Genomic DNA, 23,511 nt, shown 5'->3' on the forward strand with positions numbered 1-23,511 from the left:
TAGGAACCTTTGGACGTGGAGTACAACCTTGGAGACGTGAGTAACAAGAACAGGGATTTCAGTAATCCGATGTATGACGCTGTGAACACGGAAACAGCTACTAACGGGACCAGCAGCATGTACGAGCTTCCAGCTGAAATGAAACCATCGAGCGTCCAGCACAAAGAGCCGCCGCAGTTGCACCTGAAGAGGAAAGAACTCGACCCAACGGCCGTCGACTCGGGAAAGGATACCCAGCAGCTGGTCGAGGAAGACAAGTCTGAGTGTTAGACAGTTTGAACTCTTTTGTGCAGTGATCGTAGTTAGAATGTCGAGGTGACACGACCAGAGAGAAGAAAATGTAGAAGAAGGAAAACCTTGGTCTGATCATAACAATTCCCTAGTTACACCTAACTACATAGTGCCTTGTGCCAACGTACTGATCAATTAGAAAAAAAGTTATTGGTACTTGTCTTTTATATTCAGAGTTGTGAAAAATGTAGTCTGATTAGATTTATCAGGGATAATGTTATGTGGATTACACTAGAATTAGGTTTTAAAGCTTTTATGACGATTATGGGGCTATTGGACGGTGATTACAGTGTAATTTGATAGTTTTTAGGCTAACTAGTGGTTTATAGTTTATGATTATAGTGCAGTTGGACGCTAATCGCACTATAATTAGTTTCTACATGAATCGAAGATTTACAGTTCGAATTACAGTGAAATTTGTCGTTAATTACACGTATGTAATCATTGGAAATGTAATTAGATTACAATTTCATCCAACTCTGCTTCCATTTCTGCAAATTCTAATTTTATAGAAAAAACATTTTAAAATAGAGGTAAAAAAAATTAAATTTTATAAGAAAGATATGGAAAAACCGTTCAGTATGAACAGTATTGTTTGTAAAACACTATGAAAGCATGTATTTTGCATTTACTTAGGTGTTTGTAAAAGTTCTTGCAATGGAAATTGTTAATGTATAATTTCCTGCGAATTAGTTAACACGAAGTGCACACAGTAAGTGTATCTGACTACGCTACTTCTTTCTAGAGATGCATTCGTTGCACTTGTGTCTCACTGTGGCCCACAATTGCCATGCTCCGCGCGCAGAAAAATTACTAAAATTGTCGAGAAAGAAGGATAGAAACGTTAGGTGGATGAATAATTGTGTTTCGAGTGGGATGAAAGTGCAATTAATGAATTTGTGTCATCTTAGGTGCGATTTGTAAGTCTTGTAAATACGATTTATCGCAGAATATTATTTTCACGTTGTCCATGTACCATAAAGAAACAAAAACATTCCACATTCTTGAGAATTACTCGAGGCAGATAGAAAAAAGTTTGTTGGAAGGCTGTAATTTAAGGGTTTGGGCCTCACGAAACAAGTTTTTCTCTATCAAAGTTTGCTCCAGCAAGCAAACTGTTGTTACATTGTACATTTTTCTAGATTATGCGGAGGGAACAGGTCAGTGTACAGTCTTTCGTGGAAAGTAAATTGGTGATGACCTATTTTGAAGAAACCACAGAGTAGAATGCTCTTGAACAGAGATTTATTTGCTACGGTAGAATCTTGATTACATTTCAATCGAATAAATTGTAATTGGAACGTTTGGGTTCTGAGAGTTGTAAGTAAAATTAATTAACAGATTTGAGTTTGATCAAAATTGGTGATGCGACTATCCAAATGGGCTTGAAAGAAATGAATTTAAACGCGAAAAATATTTAAAAATTAACCAACGATTAGTTAATCGAGTTTCTCACCGTACGATTTCGTTTTTTTTTACGTTGTATATAGGTTTACGGATCGACGAAGGATAGAAGATTGTCACTACCTGTCCTCTAACAGATTTATACATAAAGTTATATAAATAAACAGATCTATCTATGTATATGTACGAGAACGCGCGATGAATAAAAATGGCGCGTAATCGGGAACGACTTCGTCCTGGGCGGGGCTCCAGATTAATATTATTTTATCTGTATCAGTATTTTCTGTATTTTTTTATTGACCCGACGAGATCACAATTGTTAATATATTGTTCGAACATTAAAACAGGTACCGTACCGTCCAAGAATAAATGCTGAACTTTCGAATCCGTGGTTTCTTTGCACCTGCGCAACAGATCTCCAAGACGAAGAATTCTTCCATCTGCGATACTAATCTCTTTAGAATAGCTTCTAAAGACGAAGGTGCGTGGAACATCATTTATTCCATAAGATTGGACCGAAACCATATCAAAACCTCTGCGCTACTCTACTTTGGTGGCAGTTTGTTCATCGTACTGAACCGAAGGAACCATAGGTGGTTTGAATCCGTACTCCATTTTTGATTGTCTAAAGGTACCAGCGTTGGCCCCAGTCTCCTGCCTGGTTCTTCTCATCTGACCATCGGACGCATATTGCAAAGACTTGGAGTGAATCACCGGCGAGGCTTGGACCATTTTCCGTGGGCCTATGACGTTCTCCTTCTCCGGCGTTGGCCTTCCATAGACCGCAGAATGGCCAATCACCGGGGAATAAAGCAGCTGGGAGTATTGGGTCCCGAACTTGTTCGGTATCGAATGCAACAACAACGGTTGCCTGGAGATTCCAGCGTAGCCCAGACCATAGTACTGCGTGGAGTTAAAGGAGCCCTGGTCGTCCATCAGGGATCCGTACGATGGTCCAGGCATCGTCTGGAAGCTTTGGTGTCTGAAAATTTGCTGTAAATTGGCGTCATTGTAGACAGGAATTCCAACTGACTTGAATAACTTGCCATTTTCCAGAAGGTGAGACTTCTCCAGTGAAGGGGGGATTCGAAAATGGACGGGAAATGGAAGGACGAACCTCTGGACAGCAAAGGGCACCTTCTTCTCCACATGGACAGGGTATGGAATTCGAATTTGCTTTTCTACCACGCGGTCCACGTGCACTGGAAACGGATGGGGTATGGTTATCTGCTTCTCTATGACCTGGGGGACTAGCCTGACCTCCTCCAGGACCCTGGGCGGCTCCCTGGGGTACTTGGAGACCTGGCGACCCTCTGCAAGGTCCAGGAAAGCGACCTCGTTCTCATTTTCGTTTTCTTGAATATTTACAGGGAGATTCTCGTTGGTCGGTTGGTTCAGTTTCTTGTCTTGTGGCTTTCTGGGTGGGGGTACGAACTCCAGCGGATAGTGGATCTCGTGCACGGGCGCCGTATGAAAAATCTCCACCGACTTTTGTATCTCCACCGACTGTTGGCCAGATTTCAGTGCCAGGGACTCGGTGTGCAGCGAGGACTGGTCGTTTTGGAGATCCGATCGAGCTTCTTCCTCTGGTAAAATTGCCTCTGGCGAGTCCTGGACGGAGTTGAGGTCTTCCCCGGCGTTCATCAGCGCCACGCCGACCTGGAGGGGGCGTAACACGACCTGGGACGCTGTTAAGAAGCTAGGTTTCGATGTTAGACCCTGTCGAGGCAAATCTGGGACCACTATCGGGCCTGAAAATTTACCTAGGGACAAGGCGGGGACTGTGGTAGATGAAATAGTGTCCGCAGAAGTAGCTGGGACGATCGTATGACTGGCATTGTCTTGGTTTTCCTTGAGTTTCCAAGTCTTTTGCAAGTCTTGTTGAAAAGAGGATGAATTTTTCGGGTTTTCTGGGTTAATGTTGTTGAAAATTGAGGGTCTGCTGGTTGTTTTCCTAGGCGTGGACCTAGTTCTGGGCTTTGGGATAGGAGAACGCAGTCGTTGACCGAAATCTACTAGCTCTTCAGAGAAAAGTTGGCTTAAATTGAAGTTATTTTGTTGGGAAGGTGAATATTTGAGAGCCGTTTGTTGAAAAGGAACTTTTTCCACCGTGATAACGGTACTGGTCAAGTTTTCAGTGCCTTCAGAAGTTCTGGATGACCTTGGAACGCCATTAGCAGACCCGTTTATGGTGTTTTCTTGAGTTTGTTTGGTTTCCGAGGACACGAGGTACGGCTGGACTATTTGCTTGGAAAGCCGGGGTTGGAAATCCCTGTAGGTTTCATTCTGAAATAAAGAGAAATTATCAAACGATTTTATTAATTTTTTATTGAATTGCTATTTGTTCAAGAATTAGTTCGTCTCTTGGCCGCCACGAGTCTGCTTAGCAGCACCTGTCGGGCGCGCTAACCGCGTCCACTGCGCGATGCGTCAAAACCGATTTTGGGCATTTGCGCATGATTGACATGCGCACGCATCGATTTTTCCGTAACGCGGTCGAAACCTCGTGGCGGCCATTAGCGCAGCCTTGTTTTAACTGTGTGTGACTCTCAGAAGTTTTGTTTGTCTCAACGCTCATGGTTCTTATTTTCACGTAATTCGCTCACTTCAATTAATAGAAGGCTCAAGCTCATAAACCACTGCAATTAATACAATTGCAAGAGTATTATGTGTCTTTAAATAGCGTATAATTTGGGCATTTTCTGAACTCTCAATGCCCGCTGGAAATGGTGATCAATAAGATCTCACGCGCTCATCGCTTTTGTTTGACTCTCTTGTAACCACTGCATTGCGTTTTAAAATAAAAGGCGCTAAGAGCTTGTTTTAAATGTTTGAAGTCATTTTTCTCGAATCTTCCATCCGATTGGTAATCTCACGGTTTCAAACAGCTACTCTCTATATCACAATTTGGTATACAGGGAAAAATTTTAATGTTAGATTCTAGGGGCCAAAATAAGACGAAAATCAAGAATAGCAATTTGTTGATTAGGGCTTCGTTAAACAGTTATTAAAGTTTAAAGTTCCGCCTGTAGATAGGCAACTTGGGAACAGCTGCGCACGCGCGATAGCGGCTCTCACTCGCGAAACAATATGGCTGTCGATACGTCACTATCGCGCGCACGCAGCTATGCGCAGGTTGCCTATCTACAGGCGCAACTTTAAACGTTAATAACTTTTCAACGAAGCTTCAATCAACAAATTGGTATTCTTGATTTTTGTCTTATTTTTACTCTTAGAATCTTCCATTAAAATTTTTCCCAGGGATGGCCTAACACCCTGTATAGTTTTACTTTGTTTTAGGTTCGTAAAGACAAAAAGTTTCCTTGCTACGGTCGATTTTAAAACGCTAAAATGATTTCCAGCTTCTCTTAAGGAAAGAGAATGTTTATTAAACGAAACCAGAAGTGTCACAGCGTGCCTAACTCATCGTAATAATCCCCTGTGCGTTCCTGTTGCGTTCGATCAAGTGAAAGCGTTGAGAAAGGTCATCTTGGATTGAAAACGCTTAAGAATTCGCGTCGTATGAATTTCTGATGCAACCAATTATTAGGAAAAACGTCTTCGTTATAATAAATTATAATTTTTAAATAGTTAATCATTATTCTGTACCGTCGTTTATGTTTGCTGTATGTTTCAGTACGATTATTCGAGGACCGGTTGAAAGTGAAACACTTTCCCAGTAACGAGGAAGGGAAAGCGAGGAAATCACCATTATTCGTAGCTCGTGTTTGAAGCCATCGATTAAGAGCGGATCTTTAAAAGCGTTTAATTAATTTTCATTGAATGGAAGAGAATTAAATTGGAATTAATTTAAAGAAACTATTACGAACCAACGAGTTTTAAATTTTAAATTAGATTCGGTCTATATGTGTAATTTAAGATCGAGCGAGTCGAAATTTGTTGAAATTATGGATTGGAAAGAATATTAGAATAGGTACTGACTGTTTTATAATTATTTTCGGTATCGTTAACGAGTTTCGAAATTTCGTCCTCTGGTTGGCTGGGAGCGTAGGTCTCGGAATATTTGACGATTTCTTGTTGGAAGATTCCAACAGCCGACTGACGATCTTGAACGCTTTTCGTCTCTTGTTTCGTTCGAGTTCTGTTTTGTTCATATTTCTGTCGTTCCGGAAGTACCTATAAACAAACGTGTTTTATGGAAAACTAAGAAAAATTAAGGGTAGTGCAGAAAATGTTAACTAATAAATATTTATTAGGTAATTAGTATTCTTTAAGTACTATGAGCAATAAATGCTTATAATAATATACAGGGTGTTAATGGGAGATTTTAGAAGCCAAAATAAGACGAAAATCAAGAATACCAATTTGTTGATCGAAGCTTCGTTAAAAAATTATTAACGTTTAAAGCTCCGCCAGTACTGAATTTTTTTCTCGAAAATGAGCAGGATTTCGGGGGTATGTCCATTCACCAAAAATGATTGTAATTGACCCCCGCAACCTAAAATAATTTTTCCTGAACGATTTGCAATTTTTTAATTTCGTCGAAAAATTTAGGCCCCCTACAACTGTCGATTTTTCTTAAAAATTCGTTCTTGATTTTTAGTAATTTCGTTTGACGTCCTACAGAAAAGTTGTCTAATACTTTTCTGTAGGTACCCATAAGCTCTACTTCAGAAAAAAGTTTCATTGAAATATATTCACTATTGTAGGAGTTATGACCGTTTGAAAAGTGGACCATTTTTATGTGGTTTTTCTCATTTTAGAGGGTCAAGGAACAACTTTTTCATTATTGTTAGAATTTCTACATATTCTACACTAAAATACACGTCGCTTGCTTTTTTAAACATTACAATCGTCCAATCCGTACAGAAGTTATGATGTTTTAAAGATTCACATGAAAATGGAAAACCTTTCTGGCCTGAAATTATATTTTCGGTGAGGAATTTTTTTCTCGAAAATAGTTAGGATTTCGAGGGTATGTCTATTAACCAGAAATGATTGTAATTGACTCCTGCAACCGAAAATAATTTTTCCTGAACGATTTGAAATTTTTTAATTTCGTCGAAAAATTTAGGCCCCCTACACTGTCGATTTTTCTTACAAATTTGTTTTTCATTTTTCATAAATTTGTTTGGCGCCCTACAAAAAAGTTTTCTAATACTTTTTTGTAGGTGCCCATGAGCTCTACTTTAGAAAAAAGTTTCATTGAAATATATTCACTATTATGGGAGTTATGGCTGTTTGAAAATTGGCCCATTTTTATGGAGTTTTTCTCACTTCATGGGGTTAAGTTGCAACTTTTCAAATATTTTTGGAATTTCTACATATTCTATACCAAAATACGCGTTGTTTGCCGTTCGAAACATTAAAATCCTCCAATCCGTTCAGGAGTCATGATGTTTCAAAGATTTGCATTTTTGAAGATCATTTCAGACCTCAAATTATATTTTCGGTAAAAAATTTTTTTCTCGAAATTGAGTAGGATTTCGGGGGTATGTTAATTGACCGAAAATGATTGTAATTGATCCTTGCAATCGAAAATAATTTTTCCAAAACGATTAGAGATTTTTTAATTTTGTTGAAAAATTTCACTTTTTCTTATTTTTTTTAAGAAAATGGGTAGAATTTCGAGGGTATGTCTATTCAGAAAAAATGATTGTAATTGATCCCTGCAGCAAAAAATAATTTTTTTAGAACGATTTGAGACTTTTTAATTTTGTCGAAAAATTTCACACCTTCTTGAATTTTTTTCTCGAAATTGCGTAGAATTTCGGGGGTATGTCAATTGACCGAAAATAATTGTAATTGACCCCTGCAGCAAAAAGTAATTTTTCCAGAACGATTTGAGATCTTTTAATTTTGTCGAAAAATTTCACCTTCTCGAATTTTTTTTTAGAAAGTGGGTAGGATTCCGAGTGTATATCTATTCACCAAAAATGATTGTAATTGACCCCCGCAACTAAAAATAATTTTTCCAGAACGATTTGAAATTTTTGAATTTAATTTTTTAATAACTTTTTAACGAAGCGTCATTCAAGAAATTGATATTCTTGATTATCATCTTATTTTGGCCTCCAGAATCTCCCATTAAAATTTTTCCCAGTGGTGGCTGAGTACCCTGTATAAATGCTCTTACTATAATATAATAATTAATCTTGTTTAACTCTGTTGTCTCGTTTGTTGCGATAAGACTGGTGTACGGATTTTAGAATAACTGGAGGAACAGAAGAGAAACGGGTATAAATTCGAAATAGCCAAGAACGAGTGAAAATAATCAACTCGTTGTCGGTGGATGGCCCTTTTGGGGAGAGAAAGATTAAAGAGCTACCAGAATTGAACCGGCAAGTTTCACCAGTTACGATCAGGTTTCCGAGCAATTTCAGAGTTGCAAAGAGAAGCTGTAGAATACAGTTAAATATAGCCTCCGTTCCATATTCGATAAAACATTCTAATTCATAATGTTTCTGAAACTCGATCATAAACGACGCCTCTTCTAGTCTTGGCTTGGACAAGGCTTTCTAAAAATTTAAAATTTCAATTGAAACCACAAAAATGCACTATTTGGAGTCTTATATCAAGATTTAAATATTTAAATCCTGAATTTTAAATCTCGATTTAAATATTTAGCAAGTGTTAATATCAATTAACACTTTTCAGGACATCTAATGCAGAACCTTCCTATCTCATTTTCATTGGAACAACATTCTTCATTTTCTAGTAAAATCAATTTTTAAAGTTCAGAGTTAGGTATAATAGCATATCATAGCAAAAGTTCATTTATTTTCCTCATCTTTGGTAATCAACACTTTGCAGGACATCTAATGTAGAACCTCTAGTTTCATAGCAAAGGTTCATTTATTTTCCTCATCTTTGGTAATCAACACTTTGCAGGACATCTTGTTTCATAGCACAAGGTCATTTATTTTCCTCATCTTTGGTAGGCAACACTTTGCAGGACATCTAATGCAGAACCTTCCTATCACGTTTTCATTGGAACAACCTTCTTCCTTGTCTAGTAAAATCAATTTTCAAATTACAGAGTTAGGTGCAACTTTTCCACCAAACAGTTAAATCCTGAGTCTTAAATCCTGATTTAACTATTTGTTGGAAAAGTTGTACCTAACTCTGGACTTTGAAAATTGATTTTACTAGACAAAGAAGAAGGTTGTTCCAATGAAAATGTTATAGAAAGGTTCTTCATTAATGTTGCTTGCCAGTGACGAGGAAAATAAATGAACTTTTGCTATGATATACTATTATACCTAATTCTAAACTTTAAAAATTAATTTTACTAGACAAAGAGGAAGGTTGTTCCAATGGAAATATGATAGGAAGGTTCTACATTAGATATCCTGCAAAGTGTTGATTACCAAAGATGAGGAAAATAAATGAACTTTTGCTATGAAACTAGATGTTCTGCAAAGTGTTGACTACCAAAGATGAGGAATATAAATGAACTTTTGCTATGATATGCTATTATACCTAACTCTGAACTTTGAGAATTGATTTTACTAGACAAAGAAGAAGGTTGTTCCAATGAAAACGTGGTAGGAAGTTCCTGCATTAGATGTCCTGCAAAGTTTTGCCTACCAAAGATGAGGAAAACAAATGAACTCTTGCTATGAAACTAGATGTCCTGCAAAGTGTTGATTACCAAAGATGAGGAAAATAAATGCACTTTTGCTATGATGTGCTATTATACCTAACTCTGAACTTTAAAAATTGATTTTACTAGACAAAGAGGAAGGTTGTTCCAATGGAAACGTGATAGGAAGGTTCTGCATTAGATGTCCTGCAAAGTTTTGCCTACCAAAGATGAGGAAAATAAGTGACCTTGTGCTATGAAACAAGATGTCCTGCAAAGTGTTGATTACCAAAGATGAGGAAAATAAATGAACTTTTGCTATGACATGCTATTATACCTAACTCTGAACTTTAAAAATTGATTTTACTAGACAAAGAGGAAGGTTGTTCCAATGGAAACGTGATAGGAAGGTTCTGCATTAGATGTCCTGCAAAGTTTTGCCTACCAAAGATGAGGAAAATAAGTGACCTTGTGCTATGAAACAAGATGTCCTGCAAAGTGTTGATTACCAAAGATGAGGAAAATAAATGAACTTTTGCTATGATATGCTATTATACCTAACTCTGAACTTTGAAGATTGATTTTATTAGACAAAGAAGAAGGTTGTTCCAATGAAAATGAGATAGGAAGGTTCTGCATTAGATGTCCTGCAAAGTGTTGCCTACCAAAGATGAGGAAAACAAATGAACTCTTGCTATGAAACTAGATGTCCTGCAAAGTGTTGATTACCAAAGATGAGGAAAATAAATGAACTTTTGCTATGATATGCTATTATACCTAACTCTGAACTTTAAAAATTGATTTTACTGGACAAAGAGGAAGGTTGTTCCAATGGAAACGTGATAGGAAGGTTCTGCATTAGATGTCCTGCAAAGTTTTGCCTACCAAAGATGAGGAAAATAAGTGACCTTGTGCTATGAAACAAGATGTCCTGCAAAGTGTTGATTACCAAAGATGAGGAAAATAAATAAACCTTTGCTATGAAACTAGATATTCTGCAAAGTCTTGATTACCAAAGATGAGGAAAATAAATGAACCTTTGCTATGAAACTAGAGGTTCTACATTTGATGTCCTGCAAAGTGTTGATTACCAAAGATGAGGAAAATAAATGAACGTTAGCTATGAAGCTAGAGTTTCAGGCGTCTGGTAGGAAGGAACGGCCGAATCGAAACTCTGCTGGCCGCGAACGAGGCTGGGTTTGCTTTTAATGTGACTTTGAACTCGGGTACGACTCTCACTGGTTTTTCTTTTGCGACTGCAGGAATGTGGCGAGCATCTTTTCCCGTTTCTCCTTTCTTCGTCGGACGAATGGCGCTGGAGAAAGGGAGACAAGCGCGGGAACCGTAAACTCGTCCACCCGTCCACCTTTCTCTCATCTCGACTTGTCTGTCACGTTATTTTCATCCATTCCGATTGATACCGACTGCAATTAGGACAACATTTTCTGGACGCAAAGTGCCTGTCTATTATTTAATATTTAATCGATTCTCCCAACAAACGACATTTTTACAATTTTCATTCGATTCCGTGTATAAACAAAAAAAATTTACGGAAACTTATTTTTCTTTACAGAATCTTTTCCAAAACATTGGGAATAATTTGGGCTAATAATTATTAACGAGCCAAGATACGAGAATTATTCAAGCAACAATTATTCTACACGCTTGGAATATTAGCAAGTTCATTAACGAATGCTACTGATTGCCAATTAGAATGCGCGTATGTTTATGATCTTGGGGGGCCCTTTCGTCTATTGTTTTATTTTAATTTAATCTGGAATCGAAATTTCAGTGAAACTTCGTAGAAAATAAGCGTTTCCTGGATGAAGTGAAGATTTACGGATGTAAAAGAACGTCTACGACGATGGAGTTTCACTGGTGCTGAACTTTTACCAAAATCAACCGATTTCCTACTCTCGTTCGTCCGGCTAGAACCAACAGACTCGTTTCTACAGATTCCTCGTGATCTGTTTTCTACTTGCAACGAATTGGGTCAGACGATCGGCCTCGCCCACTTGGTACAGCCTACAGTATCTCCGCAAATCGATCTACAGAAACGAGCAAACGACTGAAATTGACCGTTTCCATAGAAAACAAATTTTTCCAAAACGATTAGAGATGTTTTAATTTTGTTGAAAAATTTCACACATTCTCTAATTTTTTTCTCGAAATTGCGTAGAATTTCGGGGGTATATCAATTTACCGAAAATGATTGTAATTGACTGCTGCGGCAAAAAATAATTTTTCCAAAACGATTTAAAATTTTTTAATTTCGTCGAAAAATTTAGGCCTACACTGTCGATTTTTCTTAAAAATTTGTTTATCATTTTTCATAAATTTGTTTGGGTCCTACAGAAAAGTTGTCTAATACTTTTCTGTAGGTACCCATAAGCTCTACTTCAGAAAAAAGTTTCATTGAAATATATTCTCTATTGTAGGAGTTATGACCGTTTGAAAAGTGGACCATTTTTATGTGGTTTTTCTCATTTTAGAGGGTCGAGGAACAACTTCTTCATTATTATTTGAATTTCTACATATACTACACTAAAATACACGTCGTTTGGTTTTTAAACATTACAATCGTCCAATCCGTTCAGAAGTTATGGTGTTTTAAAGATTCACATGAAATTTATGGGAAGCCTTTCTGGCCTGAAATTATATTTTCGGTGAGGAATTTTTTTCTCGAAAATGGTTAGGATTTCGAGGGTATGTTAATTGACCGAAAATGATTGTAATTGATCCTTGCAATCGAAAATAATTTTTCCAAAATGATTAGAGATTTTTTAATTTTATTGAAAAATTTCACTTTTTCGAATTTTTTTTTAGAAAATGGGTAGAATTTCGAGGGTATGTCTATTCACAAAAAAAGACTGTAATTGACCCCTGCTGCAAAAAGTAATTTTTTTAGAACAATTTGAGATTTTTTAATTTTGTTGAAAAATTTAGGCCCCCTACACTGTCGATTTTTCTTAAAAATTTCTTTTTCATTTTTAATAAATTTGTTTGACGTCCTACAAAAAAATTGTCTAATACTTTTCTGTAGGTACTCATAAGCTCTACTTCAGAAAAAAGTTTCATTGAAATATATTCTCTATTGTAGGAGTTATGACCGTTTGAAAAGTGGACCATTTTTATGTGATTTTTCTCATTTTAGAGGGTCAAGGAACAACTTTTTCATTATTGTTAGAATTTCTACATATTCTACACCAAAATACGCGTTGTTTGCCGCTTGAAACATTAAAATCCTCCAATCCGTTCAGGAGTTATGATGTTTCTAAGATTTCCATTTTCGGGGACCATTTCAGACCTCATATTATATTTTCGGTAAAGAATTTTTTTCCTGAAATTGAGTAGGATTTTTAATTTTTTTAGAACGATTTGAGATTGTTTAATTTTGTCGAAAAATTTAGGCCCCCTACACTGTCGATTTTTCTTAAAAAAATCTCTGAAAATTTCTGGAAAAAATGTTTATTCCCTTTTAATAGGAGATGTTTATTCTTTTCTAATAGGAAATGTTTATTTTTCTTTTTAAAAGGAATTTGTAAAATGTTGCAAGTTTCGAGATACTTGGATTAAAAATGCTTGGATCAACACCCCGTTCCTTAAACACTGTGGGAAAATGAAACTGCTGAGAAGATTTATAAATGGACGGCGTGTATTGTATTTGTCCCCAGTGGAGTTTTCTATGTTTACCTTTTCGTTGCTCCTATTTCCATGAGAGTCGGATTCCAATGTCGCTGTCATGGTCGTCATGCATACAAGTACAGTCACCTATTAAAAATTATCTTTATTACTCGTGCACATTTCTATTTAACTGTATAATAAGAGAAATAAAGGAATATTTAAATATTCTGTTTAAATCACGAGTAATGTTGGAATATTCACTTTAAATCACGAGTAATGTTGGAATATTCACTTTAAATCATGAGTAATGTTGAAATATTAGTTTAAAAAAGGTCCTCTATTTGAAAAATTCGACATTACCGACTGACAAAATACTAATAATTTGTTAAATTTCGCGGTAAAGTTATCCATGTATCTAAAAATCATAATTAAATAATAACATTGATTAAATTTCTATATAAATATTTCTACTGGGCATTGTTATTCTTTTTTTAGAAAAATAATTCCTACTTAATTATTTCGAAGGACAAACAGTCGTGTATTAAAAATTATTTTTATTTGTCCTGCATATTTCTATTTAATTGTATACTAAGAGAAATAAAGGAATATTTAAATATTCCGTTTAAATCACGAGTAATGTTGGAATATTCACTTTAAATCACGAGTAATGTTGGAATATTCACTTTAAATCACGAGTAATGTTGGAATATTTGTTTAAAAAAGGTCCTCTATTTGAAAAATTCGACATTACCGACTGACAAAATACTAATAATTTGTTAAATTTCGCGGTAAAGTTATTCATGTATCTAAAAATCATAATTAAATAATAACATTGATTAAATTTCTATATAAATATTTCTATTGGGTATCGTTATTCTCTCTTTAGAAAAATAATTCCTACTTAATTATTTCGAAGGACAAACAGTCGTCTATTAAAAATTATTTTTATTTGTCCTGCATATTTCTATTTAATTGTATAATACGAGAAATAAAGGAATATTTAAATAATCTATTTAACTTTAAATCATGAAACAGAGCAGTCTTGAAATATTTGATTAAAAAAGGACCTCTATATGAAAAATTCGACATTACCGACTGACAAAATACTAATAATTTGTTAAATTTCGCGGTAAAGTTATTCATGTATCTAAAAATAATAATTAAATAACAACATTGATTAAATTTCTATACAGATATATAGAAATTCATTTAATAATTTACTAATGAATTATTTATTTATTTATCAATAATTTATTTATGTATTTACTAATCAATAATTGTTTGATTTATTTATTAATCAATAATCGATCGATTTATTAATTTATTATTTATTAATTTAGATCTACTGTGTGTTGTTATTTTCTTTTTAGAAAAATATTCCTACTTAAATATTTTGAGGGGCAAACAGTCATAAAAATTATTTTTATTACTCATGCACATTTCTATTTAACTGTACAATAACAAAAAGAACGCAATAATTAAACATTCCATTTAACTTTGAATCACGAAAGAGAGCAATCTTGAAATATTTGTTTAAAAAAGGTCCTCTATTTGAAAAATTCGACATTACCGACTGACAAAATACTAATAATTTGTCCAATTTCGCGGTAAAGTTATCAATGTATCTAAAAATCATAATTAAATAACAACATTGATTAAATTTCTATATAAATATTTCTACATCGTTATTCTTTTTTTAAAAAAATAATTCCTACTTAATTATTTCGAAGGACAAACAGTCGTGTATTAAAAATTATTTTTATTACTCATGCACACTTCTATTTAACTGTACAATAACAAAAAGAATGCAATAATTAAACATTCTATTCAACTTTGAATCACGAAACAGAGCAATGTTGAAATATTTGTTCAAAAAAGGTCCTCTATTTGAAAGATTCGACATTACCGACTGACAAAATACTAATAATTTGTCCAATTTCGCGGCAAAGTTATCCATGTATCTAAAAATCATAATTAAATAACAACATTGATTAAATTTCTATATAAATATTTCTACTGGGCATTGTTATTCTTTTTTTATAAAAATAATTCCTACTTAATTATTTCGTAGGATAAACAGTCGTGTATTAAAAATTATTTTTATTACTCATGCACATTTCTATTTAACTGTACAAATAACAAAAAGAATGCAATAATTAAACACTCCATTTAACTTTGAATCACGAAACAGAGCAATCTTGAAATATTTGTTTAAAAAAGGTCCTCTATTTGAAAGATTCGACATTACCGACTGACAAAACACTAATAATTTGTCCAATTTCGCGGCAAAGTTATCCATGTATCTAAAAATCATAATTAAATAACAACATTGATTAAATTTCTATACAGATATTTTCACCGAGTATCGTTTTTTCTCTTTTTAGAAAAATGTTTCAAATTATTTCGAAGGGCAAGGCAGCAGTGGTAAACGGAGTAAAAGACACTTACCAGATAAACTTTCATATTTAACGTGTCGATCGACGAATCGCTCGAGAGTAGTTTCCTCCGTGCGTAGTCTTCGAAGGATATATATTTCTCTGCTCCGTGTGGCTGTTTCCCGTGGCAGTCCCTCTGCGAACACCTCCGATCCACACACTCCGGAAAGAAACAGTGTACTACTTCGTACCGATGCCGATACACTTCACTTAACTGGTAGCTCCAGTTATCCCCACGCATCAAAGGAGTCCGAAGAGAGCTACGATTACCTTTAAAGATCCACCTGACCAGCATCTCAATCCACGAAACCTCACACCTTGCACGACCTCAACAACGAAAAACACGGTCGTTTGAAAGAATTTCAAGTAGCTTCCGCGATTTTCGAGTTACTTGGACCAGAAAATAATAACAAACTAGAATATTTTTGTTATTCCTCACATATTCAATTATACCTTATTTTAATCAACGAGGGTCCCATAGTCGAGAAACCTTCATTTTCCCATCATCGACCTCGAGAACGAAAAACACGGTCGTTTGAAAGAATTTCAAGTAGCTTCCGCGTTTTTCGAGTTACTTGAACCAGAAAATAATAACAAACTAGAATGTTTTTGTTATTCCTCACATGTTCAATTATACCTTATTTTAATCAACGAGGGCCCCATAGTCGAGAAACCTTCATTTTCCCATCATCGACCTCGAGAACGAAAAACACGGTCGTTTGAAAGAATTTCAAGTAGCTTCCGCGTTTTTTCGAGTTACTTGAACCAGAAAATAATAACAAACTAGAATGTTTTTGTTATTCCTCGCATGTTCAATTATACCTTATTTTAATCAACAAGGGTCCCATAGTCGAGAAACCTTCATTTTCCTATTATTGACCTCGAGAAAGAAAAACACGGTCGTTTGAAAGAATTTGAAGTAGCCTCCGCGTTTTTCGAGTTACTTGAACCAGAAAATAATAACAAACTAGAATGTTTTTGTTATTCCTCACATGTTCAATTATACCTTATTTTAATCAACAAGGGTCCCATAGTCGAGAAACCTTCATTTTCCTATCATTGACCTCGAGAACGAAAAACACGGTCGTTTGAAAGAATTTCAAGTAGCCTCCGCGTTTTTCGAGTTACTTGAACCAGAAATTAATAACAAACTAGAATGTGTTTGTTATTCCTTGCATGTTCAATTATACCTTATTTTAATCAACAAGGGTCCCATAGTCGAGAAACCTTCATTTTCCTATTATTGACCTCGAGAAAGAAAAACACGGTCGTTTGAAAGAATTTGAAGTAGCCTCCGCGTTTTTCGAGTTACTTGAACCAGAAAATAATAACAAACTAGAATGTTTTTGTTATTCCTCACATGTTCAATTATACCTTATTTTAATCAACAAGGGTCCCATAGTCGAGAAACCTTCATTTTCCTATCATTGACCTCGAGAACGAAAAACACGGTCGTTTGAAAGAATTTCAAGTAGCTTCCGCGTTTTTCGAGTTACTTGAACCAGAAAATAATAACAAACTAGAATGTTTTTGTTATTCCTCGCATGTTCAATTATACCTTATTTTAATCAACAAGGGTCCCATAGTCGAGAAACCTTGATTTCCCTTCTACTATACGTATTATATAAAATTGCAATTTCAAAAACTTGTTGGAAATTTCAGGGTTTCCGAGAAGTTTCAGGGCCGCCGGTAAGTTTCAGGGATCCGAGAATTTTCAGGAATTCTTAGAAATGGCGTCATTTCTAATTTGGGAAATTTGGAGAGGGAAAGAGGGGTAAAAAATGATGAGAATACATAGAATTCTTTGAAATTATATCATTTATTGCCATAGATTTACATTATACAAAACTTTAATACATATAAACATATTATATTGTATTACATCATGTGACAAGTTGTCAACGACGGTCAGCAGTGGTCAGCGATGGTTAGCTGACGTCTGGAGATGTTGGCAGAGACCAGGTTAGTTCGGGAGATGCCGGCAGAGGTCAGCAGAGGCTGGCAGTAGCCAGTAGTAATCGTTGTACGTTGCCAGAAATATAAGCGGTGGTCAGCAGTGGTCAGCAGCGGTCAGCAGAGGCCAACGGAGGCATGCAGAGGCAAGTAGAGTCCAGCAGGGGCAGGCAGTAGCACGTTGTAATCGTTATACGTTGTCAGAAGTAACAGACAGAACACAACATTTAAAAGAATCTGTCGTTCCGGTCGTCGTCAACAAATTCGCCGTCTCGCGCTCCTTTTTAAATCCGTCGTCAACCCGCAGCGCCACCTTACCGCGGAAGCTACACTACCGCCCCCGTGGCAACTGATCCCAATAGAAATGCCACCCTAATGTCCTGATCGCCCGATCGGCACGCCGCCACTGGAGGAAACTCAAACTAACTAAATCTAGGGAAATCCTTTTTAACAAATACCAACGTAACAATAGTAAGTAAGCGCATTATTAAAGTAACCAACGCTTCCAATAATTGTTTATAACTAATTAATTATATCAAGAAATGACTAAGAAAATGGTCAAAGAAGCTAACTAGATATTAATTAGATTCGAATAATATTTATAGTTACACAAAATTATAGAAATTAAAAAACGAATGGGAATGGTAGAGAATGTAAATAAAAAGCATGGAAAATAAGAACCATGATTTCGAGTTTCTAACAATACAAATATAAATTTCGAGCTCTATTAAATGAAAACATGCCTCGAAATCTTGATAGTACGTTTCGTAAATAAATTGAATTTATGAATAATATTTTGCACAGTATCATTCTATACGTTTTTAACACTTTTTAATAGGTCTAGTCATACCTATATCCAGTACAGTGACTGTACTACAGTCATGTGATTTCGGTTACATGTTTTCCCTTTAATTGCACGCAATATACATATAGCGATGTATACATTTAACAGATGTTTATATACAGTCATATCGATTGAAGACTGACACCAGTTGGAACGTTCATATGCGTTTTTTGTTAAAAGAACCGTCATAATATCAATAATTTATATAGTTAACCATAAGAAAAATATAGTGCAATTACTATGGGAAACATTTGCACTTCCTGTTTCAAACAGTCATCGTCATACGAAGACGTAACACCAGACGTGGTAAGGTTAAAGCATCCATAACAACACGAATACGAATCTACGATTTTCCAGTTAATTTTAACCTCGTCAATGTAATTGCTTGATTTCGTTTCTGTTTTCCTCTTTTTAACATTTACGTTCAACGTTATTACAATGTTACATATTCTCGTGCAAATTAATTTTTATTGACTCCAATACGTATCCCTCTTGTGCTGTTGTAGTTAACATTTTGACTGCCAGGGACGTACACCACCAGATGCAAGATTTCATACAAATTAATCTCTTATTTTCTGCGTTCTAATGAAAATTTTTAATTGCTCGATGGGGCACTTGTTACTTCAATGTATCTTCTATTACGAATATCTTATTCGACTCTTACAATTGTAAGTTGTTCAAACTCTCCGCTCACTGACGACCAACGTAGCGTCACGAGAGAAACCGTAACCAGTCGTATATGACCAACGTGGCAGTCAAAGTGTTAGCGAGATTCACAATTATCGAGAAAACTCTGTCCGTTCAGGAAGTGAGGAGAATGAAGCAGATAGAAGCCGCAGAGAGGAGGCTCGCGCAGCAACAAAGTCGAGGCATTAAAAATATGGACGCTGTTAGGAGGCAAGAAATGTTGGACCAACAGCGTGACAAACGCATGGAAGAAGCTAGTAGTATAAACGTACAACCTACGTTGAAGGTAAGAATATCGTCATTCGACTGTACTTAATTATTTAATAGAATGATCGATTTCATTCTATTTCAGTGGCAAGTTTAATGGAGGAACAGCAGAAGGTAACTACGCTACCTGTGGATTATATTTTATAGAGCAAACACGTAAGCAAAGATCGTTAATCAATTATACGTAACACACAAGAATATATACATTGAACATCATCGTAAGAAAGTTGTAGGTTTGTATTTTGTGAAATTTAAATATTTGAAAGGAAATGTTTAAATTATATACACATGTTTCCACGCAGCATTTTCTATGGTACTTTAACTACTTCTATTAAATATGAATATTTTATATGGCGTACAAATAAGAAACAGAGTGCTTCGCCCTGGCATACGGATGAAACGTTACAAATTAGTATGTATAAATGATTTTTGCCTAAATGTTACTGTTATTTTTGTTCCGCACTATGTTATTACTATTGTAAACAAAGATATATTTTCGTTATACACGTGGTTATACAGATTTATAATGTATACTGTAATTTATTAATTAACGCTTTGAATTTACATGTAATACCAGTATTGATTTAAAATTGTTTAAAAAATATGAGATTTGCATTTTAATTTACTATCTAGCATATCGTTATTAAAATATGTATTTAAAATGTATAATGCATTTTTATTCAAAGATATTTATATCACGTTTCAACAGTAAAACAAAGATAGAAAATAATTTTTTCATAAATTTGATGTAATAATGATACAATATCATGAAAGATAAAGTTAATATGTTGACTGTCGCGCACGAGTTTTTCTAACGAGTCCTTTGACACCATACTTATCATATATCTACGTTAAAATTGTTTAAATAAAAATCTTTGACCAAGTTAATAGATTTTTTCAAACTTCATAATATACTAAAATGGTGTGTATTAGATACACAAAATGGTTAACGCGTTAATAGACTTGATTTGTATTTATTTTTTACAATATATGTATTTAAAATAATGTAAGTTGTGTATTGTTAATCGATTGTATATTATATGTAAATTTGTAAGATATGTAGAATTCAAAAAGCATACAATTGTCACTTTATGAATATAATTATATAAAGCGTTACAAGATGTATCGTGAATTATAATAAATATTTTAATGTATTTAATGGTTCGTAGTACATTATACGCGTTAACAATAAATAGTTTGTATTTTGTTACATGTTAAATGCAGAACTCGTAGCATATTCGTTTATTTTGCAAATATTGATAAATTATATTTATTCGATGTTCCATTTAAATTATAATTTAAAAGATGACGAAAGAATAGAATTCGTCTTTGTAGCTTCGCATGTATAAATCGGTTTATAGTAATATATTTTCTTATACACATTTTATGGTACAAAATATAAGTATTACAATTCCTCATTGTGAAATAACGTTAAGAAGTTTATATATATGTATATATAAATATATATATGTATATATTTACATGTAATAAAATATTTGAAGTTTGAAATGAACATGTAACAATTTTAACTACATTATAGCTTTAAGAAATTTTTAATTTGTACAATGCTGTATTTGGCGAATTATAATACGTAATAAGTATATGAAAAATTCATTGAAAATATACAATTTTAAACTATCTTATATCTTTCCTATCCTGTGCACCGACCAAGATCGGAACAATTTTTTTGTGGATTTGGTTTTAAGTTCTCTTCCATGAGCAATTTGTACTTCTAATGATGCTCCATTATTCAATGCTAACCATGTATGAATTTCATCGGTTGCCGCGGAAACACCTAAAAAAGAGTACATTTTAGAAATATAATTATAGTCTTTCCACGAGAAGAAGGCACAGCGTGTTTCCATCTCCACTCCTGTTGCAGTCCGCTGATTGGTCGAGAACGGTGACGAAGATCGGTGACAGCCAATCAGCGGGCTGCAGCAAGAGTAGGGATGTAAACACGATGTGCTTTCTTCTCGTGGAAGGACTGTATATACAGGGTGTTCGGCTACTCCTGGGATAAATTTTAATGGGGGATTCTAGAGGCCAAAATAAGACGAAAATCAAGAATAACAATTTGTTGATAGAGATTTTGTTAAAAAGTTATTAATGTTTAAAGTTCCGCCAGTACTGAATTTTTTCCTAGAAAGAGGGTAGGATTTCGAGGGTGTGTCTCTTCACCAAAAATGATTGTAATTGACCCCCACAACCGAAAATAATTTTTCCAGAACGATTTGAAATTTTTGAATTTTGTCGAAAAATTCGTCCACCTACTCGAATTTTTTTCTCAAACATGCGTAAGAATTCGAGGGTGTGTCTATTGACCAAAAATTATTGTAATTGACCCCCGCAACCGAAAATAATATTTCCAAAATGATTTGAAATTTTTTTTTTCCGTCGAAAAATTTCACACCTTCTCGAATTTTTTTCTAGAAAATGAGTAGGATTTCGGGGATATGACTCTTCACCAAAAATGATTGTAATTGACCCCTACAGACAAAAATATTTTTTTTAGAACGATTTGAAATTTTTTTTTCCGTTGAAAAATTTAGGGACCTACCCCCCGTCAATTTTTCTTAAAAATTCGTTTTTGATTTTTAGTAATTTTATTTGACGCCCTACAGAAAAGTTGTCTAATACTTTTTTATAGGTACCCATGAGCTCTACTTCAGAAAAAAGTTTCATTGAAATATATTCACTATTGTAGGAGTTATGGCTGTTTGAATATTCGACCATTTTTATGGGGGTTTTCTCTGTTTACGGAGTCAAGGACCAACTTTTCGAATACTTTTGCAATTTTTACATATTCTTCATCTAAATACGCGTCGTTTGAGTTTTTAAAAATTAAAATCGTCTAATCCGTTCAGAAGTTATGATATTTTAAACATTCGCATGAAATTTCGGGGGTGCATTTCTGGCCTCACATTAGATTTTCGGCAAGGAATTTTTTTCTCGAAAATGCGTAGGATTTCGGGGGTATGTGTAATGACCAAACATGATTGTAATTGACCCCCGCATCCAAATATAATTTTTTCAGAACGATATGAAATTTTTGAATTTTATCGAAAAATTTGTCCACCTACTCGAATTTTTTTCTCAAAAATGCGTAGGAATTCGAGGGTGTGTCTATTCATAAAAAATTATTGTAATTGACCCCCGCAAGCGAAAATAATTTTTCCAGACGATATGAAATTTTTGAATTTTATCGACAAATTTGTCCACCTACTCGAATTTTTTTCTCAAAAATGCGTAGGAATTCGAGGGTGTGTCTATTCACCAAAAATGATTGTAATTGACCCCTGCAGCCAAAAATATTTTTTTTAGAACGATTTGAAATTTTTTTTTTCGTTGAAAAATTTAGGGACCTACCCCCCGTTGATTTTTCTTAAAAATTCGACTTTGATTTTTAGTAATTTTATTTGACGCCCTACAGAAAAGATGTCTAATACTTTTTTGTAGGTACCCATGAGCTCTACTTCAGAAAAAAGTTTCATTGAAATATATTCCCAATTGTAGAAGTTATGGCTGTTTGAAAATTCGACCATTTTTATTGGGTTTTTCTTAGTTTACAGGGTCAAGGATCAACTTTTCGAATATTTTTGCAATTTCTACATATTCTTCATCTAAATACGCGTCGTTTGGGTTTTTGAAAATTAAAATCGTCCAATCCGTTCAGAAGTTATGATGTCTTAAAGATTCGCATTTCGGGGATCGATTACTGGCCTGAAATCAGATTTTCGGTAAGGAATTTTTTCCTTGAAAATGCGTAGGATTACGGAGGTATGTATAATGACCAAAAATGATTGCGATCAACTCTTGCAACCGAAAACAATTTTTTCAAAACGATTTGAAAAATTCTTTTTCTGCCAAAAAATTTCAACACCTACCCGATTTTTTTTCTCGAAAGTGGGTAGGATTTCAGGGATATGTCTATTCACCAAAAATGCTTATAATTGACCCCTGCAACCAAAAATAATTTTTCCAGAACGATTTGAAATTTTTTAATTTAATAACTTTTACTAACGGAGCCTCCATCAACAAATTGGTATTCTTGATTTTCGTCTTATTTTGGCCTCTAGAATCCCCCATTAAAATTTTTCCCAGGGATGACCAAACACCCTGTATACTATTCAGTAATGACTTGATGGCTAGGCACGCTGATTGGCCGCAACGTAATAGCGACGCCTACTCTCACACGCATTGTCATCATTGGCTGAGCCGCTCACAACTACAATTCCATCCCGTGACAAAGGACGTGAAACATATTGGGACAAAGTAGGATAGAACAAGACTGAGAGCCATTGGCATAACCGTACGCTCAAAATACTAGCCATGAATAGAACAAAAATGTATCTCTCGTGGTTTTGGAGACTCTACTACTATGCAACATGGCGTCAGAGCGAGCCTCTCCAGTAGGAACATTTTTATAATTCTCTCCTTGCCCTTACCCCATTTAATTT

At 34.8% G+C, this 23,511-nt stretch overlaps 4 protein-coding genes across 8 annotated transcripts in view; 2 read left to right on the forward strand and 2 right to left on the reverse strand.

The window, feature by feature from the left end:
* Mgl (low-density lipoprotein receptor-related protein megalin) overlaps window positions 1–1,974 on the forward strand; it is a 68,857-nt gene extending 66,883 nt beyond the window's left edge. Inside the window, exon 22 of the mRNA XM_076780907.1 lies at window positions 4–1,974. Within this exon, the coding sequence (XP_076637022.1) occupies window positions 4–270 (267 nt within the window). The 3' untranslated portion in view covers window positions 271–1,974. The remainder of the gene's footprint in view (window positions 1–3) is intronic.
* On the reverse strand, window positions 1,955–15,610 carry LOC143349557 (uncharacterized). Its single transcript, XM_076780908.1, has 4 exons — window positions 15,314–15,610; window positions 12,916–13,012; window positions 5,638–5,816; window positions 1,955–3,981 (listed from the first exon to the last, which is right to left on the reverse strand). The coding sequence occupies exons 1-4, from the start codon at window positions 15,593–15,595 to the stop codon at window positions 2,236–2,238; spliced, it is 2,304 nt and encodes a 767-aa protein (XP_076637023.1). The 5' UTR covers window positions 15,596–15,610; the 3' UTR covers window positions 1,955–2,235.
* A 2,592-nt stretch (window positions 15,611–18,202) lies between these two features.
* Window positions 18,203–19,927, forward strand: Svip (small VCP interacting protein). The gene is made up of 3 exons (XM_076780635.1): window positions 18,203–18,403; window positions 18,903–19,070; window positions 19,137–19,927. The coding sequence occupies exons 1-3, from the start codon at window positions 18,338–18,340 to the stop codon at window positions 19,146–19,148; spliced, it is 246 nt and encodes an 81-aa protein (XP_076636750.1). The 5' UTR covers window positions 18,203–18,337; the 3' UTR covers window positions 19,149–19,927.
* A 458-nt stretch (window positions 19,928–20,385) lies between these two features.
* The window catches only part of LOC143349391 (uncharacterized), a 107,687-nt gene continuing 104,561 nt past the window's right edge, over window positions 20,386–23,511 (reverse strand). For 2 of the 5 annotated variants that reach the window (XM_076780611.1, XM_076780612.1), the window contains exon 20: window positions 20,427–20,846. In XM_076780611.1, coding sequence (XP_076636726.1) covers window positions 20,692–20,846 — 155 coding nt within the window. In that variant the 3' untranslated portion in view covers window positions 20,427–20,691. Of the gene's footprint in view, window positions 20,847–23,511 lie in introns of all 5 variants that reach the window. The other 3 variants (XM_076780607.1, XM_076780608.1, XM_076780609.1) reach the window with 3 other exon arrangements.

This window comes from Colletes latitarsis, chromosome 13 (genome assembly GCF_051014445.1).
Source record: "Colletes latitarsis isolate SP2378_abdomen chromosome 13, iyColLati1, whole genome shotgun sequence".
Lineage (NCBI taxonomy): Eukaryota > Metazoa > Arthropoda > Insecta > Hymenoptera > Colletidae > Colletes > Colletes latitarsis.

Coding starts and splice junctions, on each gene's coding strand:
- Svip (XM_076780635.1), top strand. CDS start 18,338: ATGGGAAACATTTGCACTTCCTGTTTCAAACAGTCATCGTCATACGAA. Junction 18,404..18,902: donor AAGACGTAACACCAGACGTG/GTAAGGTTAAAG, acceptor CTGTCCGTTCAG/GAAGTGAGGAGAATGAAGCA.
- LOC143349557 (XM_076780908.1), bottom strand. CDS start 15,595: ATGCTGGTCAGGTGGATCTTTAAAGGTAATCGTAGCTCTCTTCGGACT. Junction 13,013..15,313: donor TAAATATGAAAGTTTATCTG/GTAAGTGTCTTT, acceptor AATTTTTAATAG/GTGACTGTACTTGTATGCAT. Junction 3,982..5,637: donor CCGAAAATAATTATAAAACA/GTCAGTACCTAT, acceptor TCTTTATTTCAG/AATGAAACCTACAGGGATTT.